We start from the raw sequence: 23,941 nt of genomic DNA, 5'->3' as shown, positions 1-23,941 counted from the left end.
TCCCCGGCTCCACACTCATAACAACAGTGAGGAGCGGCTGAAAAGGGAGCGTTCCTGGGGATGGGGAGGGGACTGCACAAGTGCCGTCCTGCCTCGCCCCCTGCTCCAACATACCCTGAAATTGGCCATCTAGCCACAAACGCAGGGCAGATGAAGCGTGGAGAAGATCCCCTCCATGCTCCGCCAGCCCTACACTGGATAGTTGGCTGCCTCTGAGTTCGGAGGCAGCCAACTATACACACAGGATTGTGCCCTAAATGTTCAAAAGATAGAGACAGATTAAAAGTGCATGTTAAAAGTAACCAGCTTCCAGAAGGTCAGCTTCTAGATTATTAATGAGGAAGTGAGATGAGCTCTCCTCAGAAGGGAGGTCTGACAAAGTGACGCTTCCCAATGCTTCTTCATTACGAATTCCCCTTTCCCAACACTACTTCACAGAAGAGAATTGCTGGCCTGCATCTAACAATATGAGACAGCTGCATAAGGTGAATTTCCAGTCTGGGTTTGAAAGCAAACTGCTGTGGCCTATTATTCATTTACCAGATTTTTTAAAATGTTATTAGGACAAAAAATAAAGGACATGTAACTTTAGACATAAAACATGAATATGAGTCATTCACACTATATTGTTTTGCAAACCATAAAAGTATGATTTCACTCGCTAATAAAAAGAAACTAAGTGCAGTGTATTGATTAAAATCTTTCCCTGCCGCTTGTTACTGTACATCAGTCAATATATCTGGTTCCTTTTCATTATGCTTCAGTTGTTGTTGTTCAGTCGTTGTGTCCGACTCTTCGTGACCCCATGGACCATAGCACGCCAGGCCTTCCTGTCCTCCGCTCTCTCCCGGAGAGTGCTCAAGTTCATATTCATTGCATCGGTGATGCTATCTAGCCATCTCATCCTCTTCCGTCCCCTTCTCCTTTTGCCTTCAATCTTTCCCAGCATCAGGGTCTTTTCCAGTGACTTTTCTCTTCGCATTAGGTGGCCAAAATAGTTGAGCTACAGTTTCAGTATCTGTCCTTCCAATGAGCAGTCAGGGTTGATTTCCTTTAGGATGGACTGATTTGACCTCCTTGCAGTCCAGGGGACTCATAAGAGTCTTCTCCAGCACCACAGTTAGAAAGCATCAATTCTTCAGCGTTCAGCCTTCCTTATAGTCCAGCTCTCACAGCCATACATTACTACTGGGAAAACCATAGCTTTGATTAGACGGACCTTTGTCAGCAAGGTGATGTCTCTGCTTCTTACTATGCTGTCTAGGTATGCCATAGCTTTCCTCCCAAGGAGCAAGCGTCTTTTAATTCCATGGGTACAGTCACCATCTGCGGTGATCTTGGAGCCCAAGAAAGTAAAATCTGTCACTGCTTCCATTTCTTCCCCTTCTATATGCCAGGAAGTGATGGGGCCAGATGCCATGATCTTAGTTTTTTTTTAATGTTGAGTTTCAAACGAGCTTTATGCTTCAGTAATCACTTCCTATTTGGCTAACAACAACCACAAGTCTTACCCATTTTTTCCTTAGTAACACAGCCAACATCACTTCAGCCCTTTTGCTGCAACATTGCAACTTGAGCTCAGAGTAAGACTCATTCAGCATTGAGAAACTCCAGGATTTAGCTTCCCAATCAATGGGTCAGGAGGGTTGAGAAACGTGTTGGGTTTGCATTTTAATGTGAACTTACCAAATTCGTATTTCACAAATCAGAATGCTGCGACACGCAGCTGATATTTGCACTTTCCCGAATTCAGTGATGCAGTTCTCAAATCAAAATGTGCACACAAAAAATTGTCTAACAGGGGAAAAGCATACAAAAATGCACAGAGCAGGGAAGAGCGTGCACAAAAATGTATATATTCAGAGAAAGCGTGCACAAAAATGTGCATATCCAGAAAAAGTGTGCACAAACCCACATTATATTCAGGGAAATCGCTTGCAAAAATGTATAAATGTAAAGAACTGCATACAAAAATGCATATTTTGAAAAGTGTATACAAAATAAATACATTTAGATTAATGCACATGAAAATATGTTCGAATTTTTGTGCAGATTTTTGAAAAACAACTTCACAGACCGATGTGGAATCTGGACAGACCGAAGCTAATGTGGGAAAAATGAGAAACTAAGTGGAATTGGACAGATTCGCCCATCCCTACCAGTAGACCCCCACCTGCACTCTTTGCTCCCAGTGGTACAATGCTGGCCTTTGCCTGCACCCAGGGCTCCTCCATCAGCAAGAGCTTCTGCACAGAACCAGCCCATGCTAGAAGACAGCTTACCTCGACAGTGAGGCCCTTCATCTGAACCATCCACGCAGTCTCGTTCACCATTACACAGCTTGGTCATGGGGATGCAAAGTTCAGTGCCCAGGCAATTGTGCTCATTAGGCTGGCATCTTGACACCTTACTCTGTGGACCTGGAAAATAGGAAACATCACAACTGTCATAGGAGATTAATTAGCTAAGGGTCGTGGTAACTCATAGGAATTCCTGGAGCAAGGAATGGAGCCACATATGTGGGGTGATGTTCAGGCATATCAGAAACCAAAGACACCTAACCCCGTATTTGTTTACATTAGGAAACAAACAGACACGGTATTCCTAGGGAAGGCTGATACATGAACTAGTTACATTAAATTAGCAGATCAAACAAACAGCAGGGTGTTGGACTTGAACCCAAGAGACCTGGCTTCAAATGCATGCTCAGCCAAAGATCCTACTGCAAGGGCGTTGAACAAAGGTCAACCTCCTAGGTTGTGTCCCTAGTAATATCACTGACAATGCTGGATTAAACTGTGCATTTGATCCCTCATGCTCTACTTTACAAAATGGATTTTAAGCCACCTAGATCTTTTTCCCCATGGTATTAACAATCCCTGGATTTTGCTCCCAAAGGAAGCACACCAAACAAGTCAGTTCCCTTGAGAAGCTCCACATTCAGAGTAAATTAAGCTAGATTCCTTTATAGCCCAAGGAAGGAATGCCACAGAGTGAACCAGCTCTTCCATCTAAATGGTTTGCCATGTTGAAACACCTCCCCCCACCCTCCATCAAACACTTAATCACAACTGGGGTGAGTGTCATTAACAAGCCACTTTATTTCTTTAAGAAGCTAATAAATGAGCTAATTTATTTCACATGACAAGCTTGTGGTACACCCCAAAGGGCTGCATTAGACAGGAATATTTAACCTTAGAAAACCACTTTAGCTGTTCTTTTGCCCATAAATATATGCCCTCTAATTGATTTGGCTAGAGCCCAAAGACAAATAAAATTGGGAAGGCCATAACTGAGGAGATAAGGTGGTCTGGATTGGGAGCCTGGACAGCTAAGCAGCTATGAAGCTCAGGCATAGGAAGCAGCAGTAGATTCCACTTCGTTTACAGAAGGAGCGGGCAACTTGCGGCCCTCCAGATGTTTTGGCCTATTGTTCCCATCAGCCCTAGCCAGCATAGCCATTTGCGGGCGGGAGGTGATGAGAGCTGTAGGCCAAAATATCTGGAGGGCCACAAGTTGCCCACTCCTGATTTATAACCAGAGTTCACCCATGGCAATTATACACGTCACAGAACATTTCTGCTAATTGGTATTTATATCCGGGCCATTAACCTCATGTGATGGTAAATTACAATGGTCATATTAGTGTTCATATTTATAAGATGCAACTATTTATTGTGTAATATCATTACACATTATTATTGTTGTTGTTGTAGTAATAGTGGTGGTGGTGGTGGTTTACAAAGTGCAGGTGGATCTCAGTGGACTCCAATTCTAAACAGGTGAAAAGCAAAACCAAGAATGAAGGTCAACTCATGATACCTCTGGGCATTTGGGGGCCCTCCAAGATACTTCGGCCTACAACTCCAACCGCCCTAGCTAACATAGCCAATGGTGAGGGGTCATGGCAGTTGTAGGCCAAAACGTCTAGAGGGCCACAAGTTGCCCACCCCTGCTCTAGGAATCTCCTTAAAAACCCAAACTCATACCAGTTCCCTGCCTGTGGTCAGCTAGTTATGCCGTTACCTTCACACAAAGATTAAAATTAAGGGATGTCAGTTGGGAGGGTCTACGATGGCAAGAAAAAACACGTGAAGTGACTAGTCCCAAGCAGAAAGCCAGCATTTTCAGGATCATGAGTGCACCCGTTGTTTGTGAGAATTCAGCCTGAAAGAGGTATGAGTCAGAGAATGGCTCCTTCCTTCCACCCAGATGTAAACAGCTAAGATGCAGAAAGCTGCAGAACTGGACTTCACAACATTAGTGACAACAGGGATAAAGAATGTCTTTCTAACATTTTTTGCTTGTGATGTTCAGGAATTTGGGTAGAAGACGTTGAACTGCAAGAACTCAGTTCAATATAACTGAGTTACGTTATCAAGAACTCAGAAAACATAAAATAACCATTTTTAAAGGCCTTTGACATGTTTCCCAACAGAAATAATATTTTGTAACCAGATCAGTTTAGGGATCGGCAATGGGCGACTTGCCCTACTGAGTTTCCATTCTAAATTTTATTTTTGAACTGCATTCCACAATGTTATGGGGCTCTAGGGTCCCAATAACGGCTTAGCCATCACTGCCTATACCAGCCCCGCCTGGATGATACTGAACACCACTACGTGTGGTGGTCTGAGGTAATTACCCCCACTGCGTATCCAAAGGCTGGAAAAGACCAGAACAGCCCATGTTCATGAAGGATTTCCAAGTGATCATGACCAACAAGGAGGTACAGAACTTTGTGTTCCCCCTTCCTCTGAAACAAGTCACCAGCACCATGCCTTCTTTTTCCCTGAAAGCACTCTAAATCTAACCAATCTGCCCCTCACTAGGCTCACATATTCAAAGTTCCCCTGTTGTGGATAGCCCTCCAACCCCTTCCTCCCTATTTCCCTAGCATTCTCCCCTTCTTTATTTGGCGAATCATAACTTCCCGCCTCATCTCGTCTTGCTCTATTGCTATTATTAGGGATATTCTGCCAGTCCAGTGCTAGGGAGCTGGTGTTTGAATCAATCATTTTCTTTCTGTAAAGTTTTATGGTAAAATAAAACTTCTCCGCTTCCACTGCCAGTATTCTTAAACTAATTTCCCCCATTTTGTCAAAGTACTGTATATAATTGACATGCATACCTCGCCTCTGCAAAAGATACCCACCTTTCTGGGTACACGTGCACATAAGCAAGTTCACATACCCACATGAACGAAGACATTTGTTGACAAAAGCTTTGTACGCATAGCGCCTACATTGGCAGCAATTACAGCTAGACTCAGCTGTGCTTTACTGCCTCATAACTTTGCAGACACTGTGATAACCTTAAAAGGAAGATGCCAATCATAGCAAATGCAGCAAGACAAAGGTTGGATTCTTGCTACTGAGCTGGCAGCAGCACAGACTTGGAGAAAGGGATAAGCACTAAACCAATTTCGAAACTTCAACTGTTAAGTCTTCCCAATCAAGTTGCATCGATTCAATGACAGGTCTTTGGCGCCAGCAGAAATGAGACAAGTGCTGTCAAAATGCTAGCAAAAAACAGACCTTAGATAGGAGTGCAGTAACACACTGATGTGACTATTTGCCATTGCTCTCTGCTACAAACCTTGTAACAGGTTGCTTTGCACCCTCTTCATTTTTGTCCTTTGTCAGGACAAAGTATGTCTCTTATGGCTTAACTTTGCAATCAAATGCCCTACTTGCCCCCTTAGAACTTGAGAAAACGTGCTCAAGTTTCATATAAAGGCGCAGAAAGCATATCTCTGCTGGTTTTTGTACCAGACAAAATACTTTCATCCAAAAAAATGGGCCTTGAACCAAGCTGCATTTTAAATGGCTGTTCAGATTGTTTTGATGACCTGAGTCAGGGACTGGATTGTGTTGTTAAGTATGTGGCTTTTACACAATTCAATTCCCAACTTATGTTCAGCAGTCAGGGATAGAATCTTACCTAAAATCCTCATGCACCAGCAGAACACCATTAAGCTAGTAGAGGTACCCCTAAACTGCAGATCGCTAACAGTACAGGGTGGAAAACTGGGCAGATTCCAGGAAGTGGTGAGGTGAAGAATAGGTGGATTTAGCCCAAATCATAGGCTGGCCCAGGGGTTGATCCCACTTGCTACACCAGCATAACACTATGTCTACCAAACAGGTGATGAAATTCAGAACATTCCCATCGGAGAACCCCCAGAAAACTCAATCAACCTGTCCTCCATGAATGTGTCCAACCTCAGGCAGGGGCTATCACCACATCTTTGCCAGTGAATTCTGTAAGTTAAATGTGTTGTGTCAAGAAGTACCGGGGCTCTGGTGCATCCTTCCCCAACATGGTGCCCTCCAGATTTTTGGACTACAACTCCCAGGATTCCTGACCACTGGCCAAGCTGGCTGGGGTTGATGGGAGTTTAAGTCCACAACATCTGGAGGGCACCAGATTGGAGAAAGTGGATATAAAGGCATTATGATATTTGCAGTTTTATTATTGATACCTTTCCTAATTATCAAGAACATGGAATTCACTTTTTTGTTTATTATTTTTCAGCAAGACTTGTTCTTCTATATGCTTGGGTTAGCAAAAGGAAAGGTAATCTCATCAAAATTCATTTATGTATATGTTGTTGTTTATTTATTATGTATTAAAGCACTATTGGCCCCACTCTTCTGCCCAAAAGGCTCCCATAGTGGCTTATATACAATCATTAACAAACAAGCCAATCATTACCCACAGGGTTACAATCTAAAAAGAGACAGCACAAAAGGAAAATGGGATGAGGAGGGAAGAGGAAAAAGGCACTCTTGGGCACTATCTCTTAAAATTAAATATTAGTTCTTATGATGACCATTTGGAATGGTCTTTAAGACGAGGCTGGACAGCCATTTGTCAGGGATGCTCTGACTTGGATTCCTGCATTGAGCAGGGGGTTGGACTCGATGGCCTTGTAGGCCCCTTCCAACCCTACTATTCTATGATTCTATGATTCTATGAATGGAAACAGTTCCAGGAGAGGAGAAGCCTGATGGAGTTGAGCAGATGGAGTAGACTTGCTTCCCTTCTCTTGCTCCTTTTCAGCCTGATGGAATGGCTGCTGCTACTAACTATGAAAGTATCCATATCTGTAGCAGAAGTCTGTCTCAACAGTGTTTATGCTTATATGGGATCCTAACACCAGTCAAGCTTTGGGCTAGAAAAGTCACAGGAAAGACTGACTTCATTATTACTGTTATTGTCCCAAAACTTGCCAGCAAACCTCACCTAGGTGAGTTTTAATGCCTGCATTTAAATTGGTTTATGCCTTTCAAAGACAGCAGGCACAAATCCAGAAGAAGTTCTGTAAGCAATGTTAAGTTCACCCCAGCCATTGGCTCTGCAGCGCAGAATGTAACTGGGATTTGCTGGTGTTTGCATGCAAATGCTTGTCAGCTTGTCTCTATCAACCTACCCGATATGGATATTAACAGCGACACACACTCAAACTTCTTCCCCCCCACCCCAGTTTCCTTTATCTCCAAATCCTGTCTGAGGCAGATCTCGCCTGTCAGCACAAGCTCTGTCTTCTGGGGCTGCTAGCTGGCCCTTTCTCACGCCACTATGGCACCGGACCCGACGCTTCCTTATCTTCCTGGCAAAGGGAGAAGACAGCTTTATGAAGTCCAGGGTTGGAAGCCTTGCTTTTGCAGGCATCCTCAGTGAATCCCAAGGAGCCCCAGTGTGAGGGGACAACAACAGTTCTGCTGATGATTACAAACGCCAGGATGACGTTTTCACTTTCCAAGGCTCCAAATTTGCAAAGCTCTCTTCTGTAGGGTTCAAACCTGCAGGGGATGCTTGTGGCAGTATCCAATGGGGTTCTTCCCACCCCATTCCGTTGCACAAGCGGAATCCACCGCTTATGCAAGGGAGATTTAGCGCTTCCTAGAGGAAGCCTGGAAACAAGCGGAAACACTCATTTCTGGAAGGAGGCAGGTCAGCGAAGCTCCATTATGTGAGCTCTGCTGACCTGCCTCCTCCCAGAAATGAGCAGAAATGCTCGTTTCAGGTTACCCCCAGAAGAACTAAATCACCATTGCACAATCGGTGGGGGCATAAGCTCCCTGTTCGATACTGGCCTAAATGGCAGACATGTTTCAGAACTGTCAATCCTATTTCCACGTGGGATGAACACCAAAGGCACAGATTGCCAATTTTTCAAATTCAATCCTATTTTTACACTCCCCACATCTGTAATCCTATGCTGACTAGAGGATAGGGATTCAAATATTGTTTTTTTGAAACTGTTCTACTCATCTGTTTAACATGGTCCTTGATGTCAGTGTTGGGGGACCCTCTGGTGCAGATCTGAAGACCGTGCAAAGGGCTGCAGTGGGGAGGAGAGAGTGGAGAAATCTCGTTCTGCCAGTAGTATCCTTCCACTAGCAGAACTACAGTTCTGGATCCAACCCGTGCAACTTGACAAGAAGCCACCTTCCCCTTGACAAGCTGCAGGTCTATACAGAACCATCAGTGGCGCGATGTTTGAAGGGGGCACTCACTGAAGATTACGCACATAGGAACATAGGAAGCTGCCTTATACTGAGTCAAACCGTTAGTCCATCTAGCCCAGTACTGTCAACACTGAGTGGCAGCAATGGCTCTCCAGGGGTTCAGGAAGGAGTTTTTCCTGCCTTATCTAGAGATGCTGGGGATCAAATCTTGGACCTTCCGCATGCAAAGCAGGTGCTCTGTCACTGAACCACATCCCCTCTCCTCCCTGCATGCTACTTTTGCAATTAAAGAAATTGCAGAATGCCTTTTTTCTAATCAGAGAAGTATCTGCTGTGATCTTCTATGAATCCCTGCATCAGACATTAACTGACACATGGAAAAACTAGCAGGAACTCACTGAACACACTTGGATCTGCACTGCAATTTAGTGGTAAACTGAGATCAGTTGGAATTTGTCACTGTCTTGCTTCAACAATAGTCTCTAGTTTCTCAAAACCACAGATAACTGAAGGCACATCCACACAAAAAAACACTTAACTCATGGCCTCTGTCAAGTATCTCACTTTGAAATGCTGCCCTGGAGAAATCTGACACACATCCCGGAAGGAGAAGCTCCTTTCTTATCATAATCAGAAATTAATTGCTCTAGGGCAAAGTAGGAGAAAAGGTTTAGCTCCCATTTCTTCAGATGTATTTGCCCCTAACCACAACTAAGAACATAAAACGTTCTCCTGGATCAGACCAAAGGTCTATCTAGTCCAGCATCTTGTTCCCCAGTGGCCAACCAGATGCCTTCAGGAAGCCCAGAAGCATGTCAAGAGGGCTATCGCCCTCTCCTGCTGTTTCTCTGTAGCACTTGATCTTCAGAGGCATATTCCCTCTTATACTGGAGATAAGAAATAGCCATCATGACTAGTAGTCACTGTCAGCCTTCTCCTCCATTAATCCATCTAATTCCCCTTTAAAGCCATCCATGTTGGTGGCCATCACTACATCTTGTGGCAGCAAATTCCATAGTTTAACTATGCCCTATGTAAAGTAGTATTTCCTGCTCTCTGTCCTGATTTTCCCAATATTCAGCGTCTCTAGATGATCTTAGGAGCTTCTAGTATTATAAGAGAGGGGAAAAAAGTATCTCTATCCACTTTCCCCACACCATGTGCAATGTTATATACCTTTGTCATGTCCCCTTTACTCACCTTATTCCAAAACTAAAAAGCCCTGAACACTATAAATTTTCCTTGTAGGCAAGCTGTTTCAACCCCCCGATCATTTTGAACTTTTCTACACTTTTTCCAGCTCTCTAATATCCTTTTTCAAGAGCAGCAACCAAAAATATAAATTGTTTTCCAACTATGGTCACACTGCAGATTTGTACAAAGCAGACTTCCCCAATGTGGCTGGGGGTGATGGGAGTTGTAATCCAACACATGTCAAGGGCACCAGGTTGGGGAAAGCTGGTATAAAGGCATGGTATTGGCAGTTTTATTTTCAATACCTTTCCTAATTGTCTCTAACATGGAATTCACCTTTTCAATTCTTCTTCAGCAAGACCTGTTCTTTATCTGCATGATAATTTTGACTTTAATAATGCTTTCCACCAATTTACCTGGAGCAGATGTTAAGCCAACTGCCTATAATTTCCTTGATCTTCCCTGGATCCCTTTTAAAAAATTGGCATTACGTTGGCCACTTTCCAGTCCCCAGATACAGCGGACAATCTGAGAGACAAGTTACATACTTTCTTAGAAGATCAGCAATTTCACATTTGAGTTTTTAAAGAACTCGTGGGTTGATGCCATCCAGACCTAGTGATTTGTTAATTTTTAATACGTTAATAAAGCACAGTAGTTCATCTCTTGTCAGCGCTATTTAACTCAGTTCCTCAGCCCCTTAAAAATGTCAGGCATGAGTATCTGCCCTACGTTTTCCACAGGGAAGACAGATACAAATAATTCATTCGCACACCTTTGACTTGTTTGTTGTCCAGCCACTTCCCTGGCTGGTTTCCTGCTTAGGATGTATTTAAAGAATGTTTTATTGTTCATCTTAATCTTTTTAGCGATATGCTCTCTTACTGTCTGCTTGCGTTTCTTCTGCCAAAGTTTGTGTTCCTTTTTGTTCACCTTATTTGGGCAAGATTTCCATTTTCTGAAGAAATCCTTCTTGCCTCTAATAGCAACTCTAATAGCTGCCTTAACTCTGCTTGTTAACCATGTTGGCACCCACCTGGACTTGGTAGTACCTTTCCTGACCTGTGGTATACATTCTAGCTGAGCTTCTATTATTGAGGTGTGTGTTGAATAACCCCTAAGAGAAATCTGATTCTTTAGACTTTTTCTTTCAATTTCCTTTTTACCAATCCCCTCATTTCTGAGAAGTTTCTTACACAGCATTCTGTCCAAGGCAAGTGATGCAATGCAGTACAGCTATCAAATTCTGGCCTAAAATTTGCAGAATCTAGTTTTAAGCAAATACAAGCATTTCATTTGGGAAGTGCCAAGGCCATGGCCAACAGTGTTGCACAAACAAACAGCAATATCAACAGCTATTAGTTAAATCTCTACTTTTATTTTTATTTGCATGTGAGGGAAAACAACCGCACCTTTTATTTTCCTTTCAAAGAATTAAAAAGGATTAACTTGTGCTTCCACAATGCTTCTTCATTGTAAAGAACACTCTTCGTGCCAAGCTGTGACAACTGCAGATTCTGTTGTTTTACTTTTAAATATTCTCTGGATTTTAATATATAAGCCTGGAGAATGCCATAGAAGTTGAGAGGGCTAACCAAGGGCACCAGGATATGAACTGGTTCACACCATGTCACATGAACAGCTGTGTTAAGAATGAGAAAGGCACTGCTGTGTCAAATGTGAGCAGGAACGAAAAAGACAGAAACCAGAAGCCCTGGATGTCCGTGGCTGTATACACCGTCTTCTCATTCAACATAGGGAAAAGGGCCATGAAGGATCGTGTATACATGTTTCAAACAGGATGATATGGCCAAGGACATAACCCAGGGAAAAGGACTGTGAGGGCCTCCCAGGAATATTCAAAAACCTTCTCCTGAAATTTCAGCTTTCATTTTCTAAGGCAGGAATGGGCAGAAGGCAGATTTCCAGATGTTCTAGACTTCAACACCCAGAAGCCCCTTACAACATGGCCAATGGTTAGGAATACTTAAAGCTTTAAGCTAAAATATGCTGATGCTTTTGATACTTCGGCTCTTCCCCTTTTGTCTTTGGCCCCACCCCTTTTGTCTTCAGCCCCAACCACCACTGGAATGCAGCCCTCCAAAGGTTCTCTGAAACTGAATTCAGCTCTTGGGCTGATGACTTAGGCATGAGAGGTCCTGCTGTCTATAGTGAGGCAGGTGGTTACAAGTGAGGGGGCTTTTTTCAGGTGTTGCACCTAAGCTCTAGAACTCTCCCCACCATCAGAGTGTTTTTGCTCTTCCTCCATTTTGGTTTTCGAGCGGAGGATAAAGGCTTCATTATTTCAGACGGTCTTTGGTGCTATGGCAATTTCTTTATTTTTCTGCTGGTTTCTATTATTTATTTGAACTGTGGTTTTAACTTTCTTATTGGTATATTTAATTCATTGTCAATTTGGTTGTTTTTATTTTTTTATTTTATTGGTCACTCTGAGTATTTTATATAGAAAAAAGGAATAAAAATACTTTTAATAAAATAAAACAATACCTTCAAAATAAAATAAAATGATCCAAATCCCTGAATAAGCTGAATCAAGCCCCTAAGTTTGGGATGGAGAATCATTTTCCTGTCAAGGTTCACATTCCTTTAGGGTTAATCTGTTGGGTGGGGCTGGATCCAAAAGTGGGTGAAGCCACTCTTTTCTCTCTCTTTCTATCAAAGTCTTCTCTCTCTCCTTTTACCCTCTCCCTCTTTCTCCCCACCCAGCAGGATGTTTTATATTAAATGGCTTTCAAAAATCAAAGTTCTTTTCATCATTGGCAGAATCACTTGCCAAATGAACGGGCAGAAACTGCTTCCTGGCCACAAATACAACAATCAGATTGACCCTCTGCTATCACCTTAAGGACTCAATCCTATGGACTGAGCACACACTGCTTGGAAGCCCCTAAACTCAAAGACTTCCAAGATTCCCGCGCCCTGCCGGACTGAAGCCAGCAGGGTGGGAGGAGTGGCAGAGGTGATCTTTGCCTCCCTGGTCTCCGAACTCTTTTATTTTTGCTAGATGGGCTTTTTGGCCCATCTAGTGAGAGTGCTTTGAAGGGGGAGTGAAGGAAGCTGAAGGAGGCTCAAGATAAATCATATCCTGGCCTCTCCAGTCTCCACCCCTCCCCACCCACCAGAATGATCCCTTTAAAACCTCAGAGAAGCAGCCGGCACATTTCTCTCCACACTAGTGCGATGGGGCAGGGGCGGATCTCCGACTATCCCTTCTGAAGTGGGAGTGCTGTCTCCGACCTCGGAAGAGGCTCTCTAACTCATCCTATAGTCCCTGGGGCACTCATCCAAGGACCACAGAATGGCTCTCTATTTATTTTTGCTGTTTTGATTATACTTCACATTTCTCAGTGTTGAGTAGCTATGTCCACAGTCTACAGCCTCCTAATCTTGGGGCTACTCTATTGACTGTAATACTAACTTTCAGGAGTAAGTGGGCAGAGGGCTATAACTAATTTTTTTTTACAAAGAGCTGATCATCAGCACAAAAACACATCTGTCATTTTCTGGGTAGTATTAAATAATACTGGGAGACAAGATGACAGTAGCGGGGGGAGTCAATCTCATACGGGTAAGGGAATGAAAAGCAAAATGACTGCTGATAATAATCCATGCTTTCTATAAAACCAGTTAAGTGTAGGTGCGGGATGGATGACAAATCACAACTACACCCTTTTTAATAGCCAACTTTGCCTTCCCATTAATTTATTAGCTGAAGAAAGTACATTATCTGATTTTTAAAAAACTATTCAAGCTTTGTAATGAATCATTTGTCACTTCCCTGATTAATGGTAACATTAACTAAATGTGATTTTTAATAACATGAAAAAAGTTTTATTTTTAATTTTTGAAATGAAAGGAAGTGCTGGGTTAATGAAAAACTGTCCGCATTCCACATAATCTTAGTGACATGTATTGCTGCTGCCCAAATGACTCTCAAGATTTCCTGCTGTGCTTCCACAAACATGGAGAGTTGTGCATGGGAAGGAATTCTTGTAATATGGGGATATTTCTATCTAAGCAAGACTGTTTTATGTGGTGGTGGTGGTGAGGATTTATTTGTACAGGACTTAAAACATAACTAGTTCATGTGTGCTGTACATTCATGTCTCACTTATGTGTATGGACGGCTTGCTTGCCTCAAGTGCTTCCATGTTGCAATTGCATTTATTTGGTCAATTAAAAAACTATGCTGCAAGCTATCCTCAAGGCCAGAGGTGTTAAACCTCTTTCTATCCAAGGGCCAAATTCAATTTCGGAGAAGCTCTCAAGGGTTGCATTCGAGTGGTGGGTGTGGCCAAAGACAAAAGGGGTGGAGCCAAAAATACAAAAAATACCAGCATGTTGTAGTTTAAAGCTCTTACTCCCAGTCATTAAGCCTTAGGAGAGGCATTGCATCCTGTTAGAATGGGGAGAAACTGCACAAAAGCCAGGAAACCACCAAATGCTTGGCAGACATGGGAAAAGGGATGGGGCCAGGGGAAAGGGATGTGGCTTTCTGGAGAATTCCAGAGGGCCAGAATGGGACCCAAGAACAGCTGAATTTGACCCCCGGAGCCTAATGTTCCTCGCCCCTGCTCAAGGCCATGGAGCTTGGAGCATGTGCCAAGGTCTGTTTGTTTGCTTGTTTAAAGAACCGGTCCCTTCTCTAAGTATCTCAAAGCAGTTGTGCACCAGCACCTAGTGTACCATACGTTCAGCCCAATCTACCTATTGTAAGGGTTGATATATGCACATAGCATTTACCTGCTTATAAGCAACTTGCAAAATCAGCTATATACTTATCTTAGGTCCAACACACACACAATTATTTTTAATTTTAGATTATTTATATCCCACATCCCAATTCACTTTTTTTCTTTTTTTCTTACAAACGAACACACATCAGTTAAAACATATTGTCAGCATAAAAATCGATCAGTAAAGGCTTTGAGATTTTAAAAAACAGTTTTGAAACTCTTTCTGATGGCAAGCAAAGAGGAAGCTTGACAGGGTTCCATGGGAAGGGAATTATGGGACCACCACTGAAAAGGCCCTGTCCATGGTATCTGTCAACCTGAACTTTGTTAGCGGCAGGCCAGAGAACAAGTTAAGAGTTGCAACTGACAATTCATTTAAATCAAAATTTGAAAGAAAAAAAAATTAGAGCTCCTCCTCAGGCAAAACATCTGAAGAATTTAAATGGAAGCTCAAAGCGTTTTGCTAACACTAGTAACATTCAGAAGGGGGGGGGATTTTGCACATCCCTACTGTAAGTCTATTATGCCTATTACTGGGAAGGGACTATTGGTCAGAGGAAGAGTGCATGCTTTTGCATGCAGAAGGCCCAGGTTCAATCCCTCACAGTTCCAGTTACAAGGAACAGCACAGCAGATGATTAAAAAGATACTCTGCCTGCAACCCTGGACAGCCAATGCCAGAGTAGACAAAATGGGACAAAATGGACACATAGTCCAATCTGGTAGAAGGCATCTCCCAAAGTCCCTTCAGCAGGAGAGCTGTTGATCATGAGAATCTCCTTCTGGGAGGAGACCGCCCGATGAGAGGCAGGGCAGGAATAACTCCACAGGATAAGCAGATGTAGTAATAAAGGATTTTCCAGCCAATTAAAAAACAAAACAAAACACCAATCCAGGCAGAGGAGAAGCCATCCCTACTGCAGGAGGTAGCCATATTCCTACTCATCTTTTTTTTTTTTTTTAATCACGGGAAGCATACACTCAGATGCTAGAGAGAGGAAATGCACTACACATCCTTCAAGGAAATAAAAAAATAAAATAGTGGAGAAAAAAGACATTCCGCTAAGAACTACAGCTGGGGGGGGGGGCACACTTTACATTTTCCAATCAACTGAATATTGTTATGCTTGGAAATGTCACTACTCCCACACAGAGGGATGACCTGTGCGATCACCCACAAGTGTGCAACAACTGCAAATTTATTGTGGTATAAATCAACTGATCATATGGAAAAGGGGTACGCTACATTTCCAGAAAGGCCTTGCTCTCACACTCACATCCCAAACAAGCAGAAAGAACCTCAAACATCCAGAAAATGTACACCATACAGATCTCCTGGGAGTGTGCCACTTCAGAAGGGAGGTGGAGGACTGCAGGCTTGAATGCTCTTGTATGTTACAGCCTCTTGCATTGACATGCTAACTTCCATAGGCAGGGTTGTTGTTTTTTAATCTGACTCCCAGAAGTTTCCTTTGAGGAGCCAAGCCACCAGAGTTGGGGAGGGGGGTGCAGAGAGAGCAAACAAATGAAGATGTGAGCTAATCTTGGTCAACATATTTAGAAATGCCCCAAGTCAGATGCTGCCAAGGTGCTCACAAACAGAGGCTGCCTGGGAGCATGGGTGGTGAATTGTCTAGAAGTGGATTATGTGATCACTGCCTCCGTCTGTGGCAGCTGGTTTCAACATTCCCAAGGCTGCAAGAAGAGTGTCATGAGTCATGGAACACATGAAGAAAGTGACAGACAGAGAGGCCTATGTCACCAATATGAGATGCTGGACAGGGTACAAAAAACAATTGCCGGAGAAGGGGAAGAAAAAAAAGATATATACATACATATATCTGGCGATTCATCGGAGCCATCTGGGCAATCTTTCTCTCCATCACATCTCCAGCCCTTGGATATGCAGGTGATCTGATCTTTACACGCAAACTGTTTGGGACTACATGTCTTCGGTGCTAGATAAAGGAAGAGGAGAAAAGGGATGGGGAGGTTAGTTTCTTCCACAATACATGTCATTAAAAATCAATTCAAAGGCTGGCTACTTAAAAAGCAAACTGACTCCGACGGTGGCGCTAGGCTCATCCATATTCAGGACACTGAGCAGGATGAAAAGGCGAGGTATTAATTAGAGCAAAGCGGGAGCCAAGATCCAGGGTGCAAAACAGATTTTAAAGACCATTTAACTTGAATAATTTATCTCTCGGGAGCCCACAGCACTTTTTTATTATGTACATGCTAGTCATAAACACACACACACACACACATAAAATGGAAGGTTTTAAACAAGAAGTTGCAGTGAGTTTGCATTGGGTGGGAAAATGTGGTTTTTGATTAATCAATTGATAGCTGGTAACAGGCTACAGAGAGCATCAAGTCTGACCATCTCTACAGAAGTTGCCAGGACACAAAGAGTCAAGCCTATTTGTGGAAATTTTTAAACTCACATTTTAACTTTTGGCTGAACACTGACCTCTACATGGGCAACATCTTAGGCACTGTAGAAGAGGGGTATAATTATCTGATGTCTAGGTCACCATTAAAAAACAGTTGCTCTTGGATAATACAGCCATAGAAAAGTCTCCACTTGCAAACACTTCCAAAGAAGTCTCTCCTTTGAACCCTCAGTGGGTAATGATAACAATTAATCCAACATCAAGACATTGTGATGGGATCCAACCCTAGTCCGGCTGTCTCCACAGTTGAAAATGCGGTTTTGTCCACCATCTTGTGTCCGTACAACTCTGAACTCACTTGAAGTCCTGGCCTACCCCCTACACACACAAAACACACACACCTGGAAAGGGGGGGGGGACATCCTGGTGTCATTACATGCCTAAGGATGTAAATTGCAAGACAGAAAGTCCACATTTCAAATCTCACCTCAGCCACAAACTCACTAGGTGGCCTTAGGCAAGCCACTATTCATTCAGACTGAGCCCTACCACTACCATCTGCAATTTGGCAGTAATATGGGCCTACCTCAAAGGGCTGTTGTAAGGCTTACAGAGATAATGGATAGGAAGCACACTGAACACTTGAAATGTACAATACATCAGGCTTGCAAAATGTTTCCAGCAAAGTTACTACCCTCCCCACAAAGGTTTTTGCTAGGCCACAAAGATTTTTACTAGCCACTCATACCTATACATGACATTTGTGGTTGAAAGGTTTTTTTAAAAGAAGAATGTGTATAAAACTTCCCTGCTCAGTGACCTGGAAGACAGTTGTAAGTAGCTTGTGCCTGCTATACTAAAATGTTAAGAATTACAGTTAAACTACTACCACCCCCATCATCTGATGATGGAAAAGTAGGGTTCATGCAGCAGCCCACCGGGGCTTAAGCTACGGTGCGCTGTTTGATTGTGTGAACCATCCCAGCAAGTCCTTGGCGGGGAGGAGACACAAACGTGGGATGGCACAGAGAGAGAGAAAAGGGGGTGTAAGAGAGAGAGAAAGAGAGAATGATGAGTGTGAGTGAGAAAGAGTCTTTTCCTGTTGAGATTCTTAAAAGAGAAAAAAAGAGAAACAGCATGGGGGGAGATGAAAGAGAGCAGGGGAGAGAAAGAGCAGAGAGGGGGATGCACTGGGCAGCATCCTGCTGTGTCACTCCACTAGCACAAATGACGTTGTGCTAGCAGAAACCAGTTCTGAACTATGTGCAAGAGGAAAATCCAATCAAAGCTATGTTTGCAAAGCAAGATTGTGCAACTAGTTTTGCAAGCAGCTGCACAACTGATTGCACAATGGAAAGATCAATGGAGCTTCACTAGCATTATTTGAGTTTGCAGAATGACATCATGGGATACTGCCCTCTCTCTCTCCAGATAGAGGGCTCTTAACACTACCAATAAAAAGGTGTTGTGCAGATATTTCAACTTTTCCTCCTTAATGGACTTTTGTCCAGTAAGAAAAATTATGCAAGAAGCAGTGGGAAGACATCAGAGGGTTACAAATGGAAGATGATGTCTGCACTCTCTGTAAAATTCTTGAATGAGGCAGGGTGATTGCACAATAAAAGCCTCGTCTGGAGCACCCAAACAGAGAAAGAGAGAGCACACGCGCATTGGTTCTGGCTCTGCCCATGGCCAGCATGTCCCCCACCCCCACCCCCAGAGAGATTAACTCTGAGGGAATGCAACAACAACAAAAGGTTGCCCACTTCTGCTATGAGGGAAGATCTGATGTCATTATTTCTGCATGGAACAGTTGCTCTGTAGAAACACAGCATATGTTTGGCTAAAGGGTGGCTTTCAGAAGGCTGTCCATCCCTTCCAACCACTTGACATTTGAAAAACAGGTACACTTCTGTTGTGTGTTGATATGGTGGTCTATGGAGTTGAAACATAGGAGCCGTTTCCAAGAGAAGCAGTAAACAGTGTGAAAGCACTGAAAATAATGTTTCCACATGATTCTGTTTCCTTCAACCTAGAATACCAAATGCTGGTAAAATACTGACAAAGTCATAAGTTCTGGGAGGATGACACTCGCAAAGGAAGTGCTGAAGGATTCTGCTGCAGGCAATGATCAAAAGAGAATGGAGTAGTCCACTGTCTTTTTATCCAAAGGAAGAGATGGGAGCGCCACCCCCTCAACTACAGCTCTAAAAAATCTCCAAAAGTCTCCTGCAGAGGCGCAGAGCCTAATCGGGGGAATGCATAGTACAAGCCATGAAGAAGAACTGCATATCTATCTCTGGACTGTGTTTGTTGATGGAGGTACAAAGTGCCTTCTTCCACTTGGAGCACAATAGAAGGGAAACATGTTCCATCCCAGCTCATAGAGCACAGCCTTCCCCAAGCTGGTTTCTTCTAGATGTGTTGGATTATAGGTGTAGCTGGCTGGGAATGATGGGAGTTGCAGTCCAACACATCTGGAAGACAGCAGGCTGGGGAAGGCTGATACAGCACGAGCTTTGGAATATGAGAAACGATGGAGAAGGAACAGGGAAGAAGATTTTAAAAGGATACGTAGGCGGCTGTGGGGGTGAGCAGAAAAGTCTGAGGAATGATCAACACATCTGCAGAGCCACATTCTGCTAAAGCTTCGTTTTTTTAGCCACCAAAATTCTACAGTGCGTATCTGAAACCCCACAGGGCCTTTCTCCACAGGGAAAAGCATGCCTCAACCACATCTTAACCTTCATGGAAGCCACCAAAGCTTCTACCGCATTAAAGCTATTATACTATGGTGCCACAAGACACTTTGATGTGTTTGCTGTACCAGATTAATATGTCTATCCCTCTGAAAGGCTCACAATAGATATGAGTGATTGGCTGGCTGTGGTATGCGCACTGACTCCTGTGAAGAAAAAAAGGGCTGCCTACAAAACAAAGAACAAAAACAATGTGGTGGAGTAGTGGGATCAGGAGGGGATTGTAGCCTTGCTGAATGGGCCTGTCCATAAAGCATTTCACAATTTTGACAGGTATTTTTTTAATCATTGCCACCATGCTCCCAGCCACGCTTTGCCCCACTGAACCAAGACCGTTTCCCTCCCTCCTTTCACAGCTCTGTTAACACTTCACCCCACCTTTATGCATGATCCTACTTTTTGGCTTCCCTCCATCTGTGTGTCAGTACTGGGACAACTGCACCATGGGGAAAGATGCAGCCTCTGAAGAAACCATTCTTCTTAAAAGAGGATATTCACAAAATTATGTGGGTATGACCAAAATAGTTGTTTTGTTCCAAAACGAAGGTACCACCTTCCAAAAGGCACATACTTTTTACAACAACCCTTTAAGATAGACCAACGTCCTCTGGGACAGAGACAGAGAGGGGAGGATGGGAGATAATGGTTTGCCTAAAGTCACCCCGACAGTTCATGGCAGAGCTCAGATTTACAGCGATTTCCAATTCATAGCTCAAGGGTACAAAATATTTTTCAGAACACAGGCAGTAATGTGGGGTGAACCATTTTCCATGGAAAATTTTCCAGTGCTTTATTTTTCCATTTCATAAGTTCAGTAGCATCAGTTAATGCGTGCAAAGTGCAAATACAATATTAGGCAAGCCTGACAGTTTCTAAGTTATAATTCATATTTTTCAGGTGATTATTCCTTAGCATATACCTTAGTATATGTCACTGAAATACATATATGCCCCAGCGTGAAATGGAACTAATAAGTAGTGAGAGTGAAACTGAAGGTGCCCCAACAACTTCAGTGAACTGAACTCTATTGAAATAGATGAGTGGTCAGCATATCATACACAATTCTTCGGGTTGCTAAAATTTTATTAGCATGTCAACTGTTTTCAGTACCATTTTCCCCTTAACTTTAAACAACGTAAGGGAAATACATGCTATTATCTTTACATTTTTAGAAGGATGCTAATAAAAATTTCTTCATAATATTAAGTGTGCTTTAATTCTTTTCCCCTCAAATATTTCAGGTCAAATACTTGTACTGAGACAAAAAAAATAACACGGGCACATTTTTTAGCTTATTGTTTACTAAATACAAGTAATATAAATATGCTAAATTAGATCACTCTCTAGGGCACCAGAAATTTTTCCAATGCAAACTGACATTTTTCTGATGCAAATTCAACATTTTCCTGAAGACTCGCATCACTAAACATAGGAGCCAGACTGGAGGGAGAGATGGAGAACTGCACACACCAAGGAGAGGAAGGGGCTGTTTCCCACCCCTACCACCATACATCCCCTACTGGAGGAAACAGTAGCCAAGGAACTTTGCCGCTCCTGCTAGCCCAACTCCATCTCAGCTTACGAATGGCTTCAGTCAAGCAGCTCTGAAAGGGCACTAAGGCTGAAAGAGAGCTAACTGCTCTAGGAAAGAAACAAAGAAAGGAAAGGAAATACGAACATGGGAGCAGCCAGATCCTATGAGGGTAGCAAAACAAGAAGCCAGTGTGGTGTAGTGCTTTACTAGTAGTGGAGAGACCCAGGTTCAAATCCCCACTCAGGCATGAAATTCACTGGGTGACCTTGGGCTTCTCACAGTCTCTCAGCCAAACCTATCTCACAGGGTTGCTGTGACAATAAAATGGGAGGGGGAAGAACCACGTGTGCCACCTTATGCTCCTTGGAGGAACTGTAGGATATAAATATAATGAATAAATAACCTTGCTTCCTGACCTCTGCAGCAAGCAATATGGGTGTCAGTTGCCATGCTCATTTTTTTAAGGTACCAGTGGCTACTGGGCATCTAGATGTTTGTACCCCTTCTCATGACCTTACCCATAATTCTACACTATAGCAAGATTGTAAGTGGAAGAAAGCAATTTCCTCATTAAAAGTACATTTTTCTGATCAATGCAGCAAATGCAGAAAATTCCAACATGGATCTTATTGTCACTAGTGAAAACCACCCATAAGTCAAGGCTATACTTATAATCCAAGGTTACAACCATTTTGTTATTCCAGAATAAATAAAGTGTGTTAATATTTATTCGTGTGCTTCACGTTAAGCAAAGGACCTGGATAAGTCCTTCTACAAAATGGCAGTCACTAGGTTTGGCATTGTTTGGGAGGCTAACTCTTAAATTTTTCAGATAATAATCCATCTAGACTCTATACATTCTACATAAAGCTCATGCCTTTTTTGTCTGTTTCATGACTGGAAACAACTGCCTGATCTCTCTCCACCTGATTCAGCGATATGTTACTGGCAGGAGAAGTTGAACATGTTCGCCAAAACCAAAGATTGACACATCAGGTGGATACTGATCTCATACTTGGCATCTCTGCCTAACAAACACAGAAGGCAAATAGTGCAAAAAGCCAGGGAGGCTTGAGAATTTCAAAATATGGAAAAAAATAAGTGTAAGAAAGTACTTTACCATGGAGCTGATAAAAAAAATCACTAGATTCAAAGACACATCTGTCTTATCTGTGGATCAGAGGAATATTCAGAGCTGAACAATTAACAGCGTCAAACAATAGGGAAAGAACTAAAGCCACCATGCTCCCAAAGTGAATCTTCGTTACAACTCATACAAAGACCCCACCTCTTTACATGTATCCCAAGCAGACTGGCTGCTCCCATATCAACTGGGGTCTGTGTAAAGACAGCTGCCCACATGGCTTCTCTAAAAGTGTTTGGAATACCTTCATGCTCTCCAGCCTCAACCCCTCCTGTGGCTTAGAGGGGGAGGAGACTTCAGCCATTAACAGCTACTCCGTGGCCAGACAACATGGCTTTACCAGACTCCTCAGACTCAGGGACACCCCTCCAATGCAGCCTTCACTGCCTCAACACCACAGGAGCCAGTGGCTGCAGATGCCAGGGTGGACACTGAGCCCATAGAATCCCAGAGGAATTCTGATACTGAGGTAGAGCAGCCGCTCCTGGGAGAGGAGCTTGCTCATCCTTCCCAGGGCCAACAACTGGCAGAGATTTCTCCCACCGGCATTCCTGGCATAGATAGCAGTCCCGGGAGTGAGAGAGCGCAGGAAGAAGACTTGCTGGACGCGCGACGCTGACGCAGGGAGCGGCGCCAAATGGAGGGCGCAGAAAGGAGGCGTAGTGCCTGGTTGGCACGCAAACAACGTTTGCGCCCAGAGGATCCAAGGGAAAAGGGGAGGGACTCTCCCTAGCCCATAAGTTCAGGGTCTGCCAGTGATTCTCCTTCAAACGGGGACCAACTGTTCCAACTTAGGGCATAGGTACTCTGCTACTCATAGCTAGAGTTCTTAAGTTGTAAAAGGAATAAAGCTTTGAAAAGAATCCCTTTGTCTGTGTCTGGACTTGGCTACTGGATTAGACTGAAAGAGGCCGCCAAGGAGCCCTTGATAGCAGAATGGGACAGTGACCTTTCAGAAATAGACATCTCCTCAGAGGTGGTGGAGTTAACAGCAGATCCAGATCTGCCAGTCTTCATAAGGCTTCAGTAGGCCTCTGAACACTGCTGAGGCAACAGCTCTTCCTGAATGAGTTCCAGCCAGCAAAGGCCTGGCCTTGCTTGAGTTCACTCTGCCTTGCCCTTCTAGGAAGTGCAACTGCTTCAGATTAGCTCCCTGCGAATCTTGAGCCAAGCTAAGCAGGACACATACCATGCAAGTGATACTACCTCCCAAGGTGTTCGCATAATATGCTATGCATGCATTAGAGAAAACACATGGACAGAAGTTTTTACACAGATAGAACTATCAAAGGCTATTAGCCATGATAACTAAATGGAACCCCCTCATTCAAACAGTATACACCTGAGGCAATAGATGTTGTGGACAAACAGCAGCAGAGGCTGTGAGTTTCCAAAGCCTATGGCTAACCACTGTGGAGGCTAGATGGACCCTGGCTTGGTCCAGCAGGGCTAGCGATAAACCTCTGGAAGTTCACAACGTCCCCTGCTGTTGTTTCTCCCCAGTACTTGGTACATCAGAAGCACTCTTATATACTAATGCAAGCTGAAATGCTCTTACATTCACAGAGCAAAATTATAAAACTATCTCTAGTGAGGGCAAAGTGAATCTTCCCTCTTGCCTGCAAGTGTTATATTGGAGAAAGGCATCAAGGATATGGGGCAGACAGTGGGGGATGCTAC

General features: G+C 43.4%; 1 protein-coding gene across 25 annotated transcripts in view; it reads right to left on the bottom strand.

Moving 5' to 3' along the window:
* The window catches only part of LRP1 (LDL receptor related protein 1), a 516,733-nt gene that overhangs the window by 269,723 nt on the left and 223,069 nt on the right, over positions 1-23,941 (bottom strand). For all 25 annotated transcript variants that reach the window (XM_084836577.1, XM_084836568.1, XM_084836575.1 and 22 more), the window contains 2 exons: positions 16,264-16,386; positions 2,283-2,420 (listed from right to left, as the gene is read on the bottom strand). In XM_084836577.1, the coding sequence (XP_084692703.1) occupies positions 2,283-2,349 (67 nt within the window). In that variant the 5' untranslated portion in view covers positions 2,350-2,420; positions 16,264-16,386. The remainder of the gene's footprint in view (positions 1-2,282; positions 2,421-16,263; positions 16,387-23,941) is intronic.

The sequence above is a fragment of the Heloderma suspectum genome, chromosome 2 (assembly GCF_057233095.1).
Source record: "Heloderma suspectum isolate Gila_16-S chromosome 2, 16-S_ref, whole genome shotgun sequence".
Lineage (NCBI taxonomy): Eukaryota > Metazoa > Chordata > Lepidosauria > Squamata > Helodermatidae > Heloderma > Heloderma suspectum.
The sequence above is the reverse complement of the archived record's forward strand: the minus strand, read 5'-3'. Positions and strand labels throughout refer to the sequence as shown.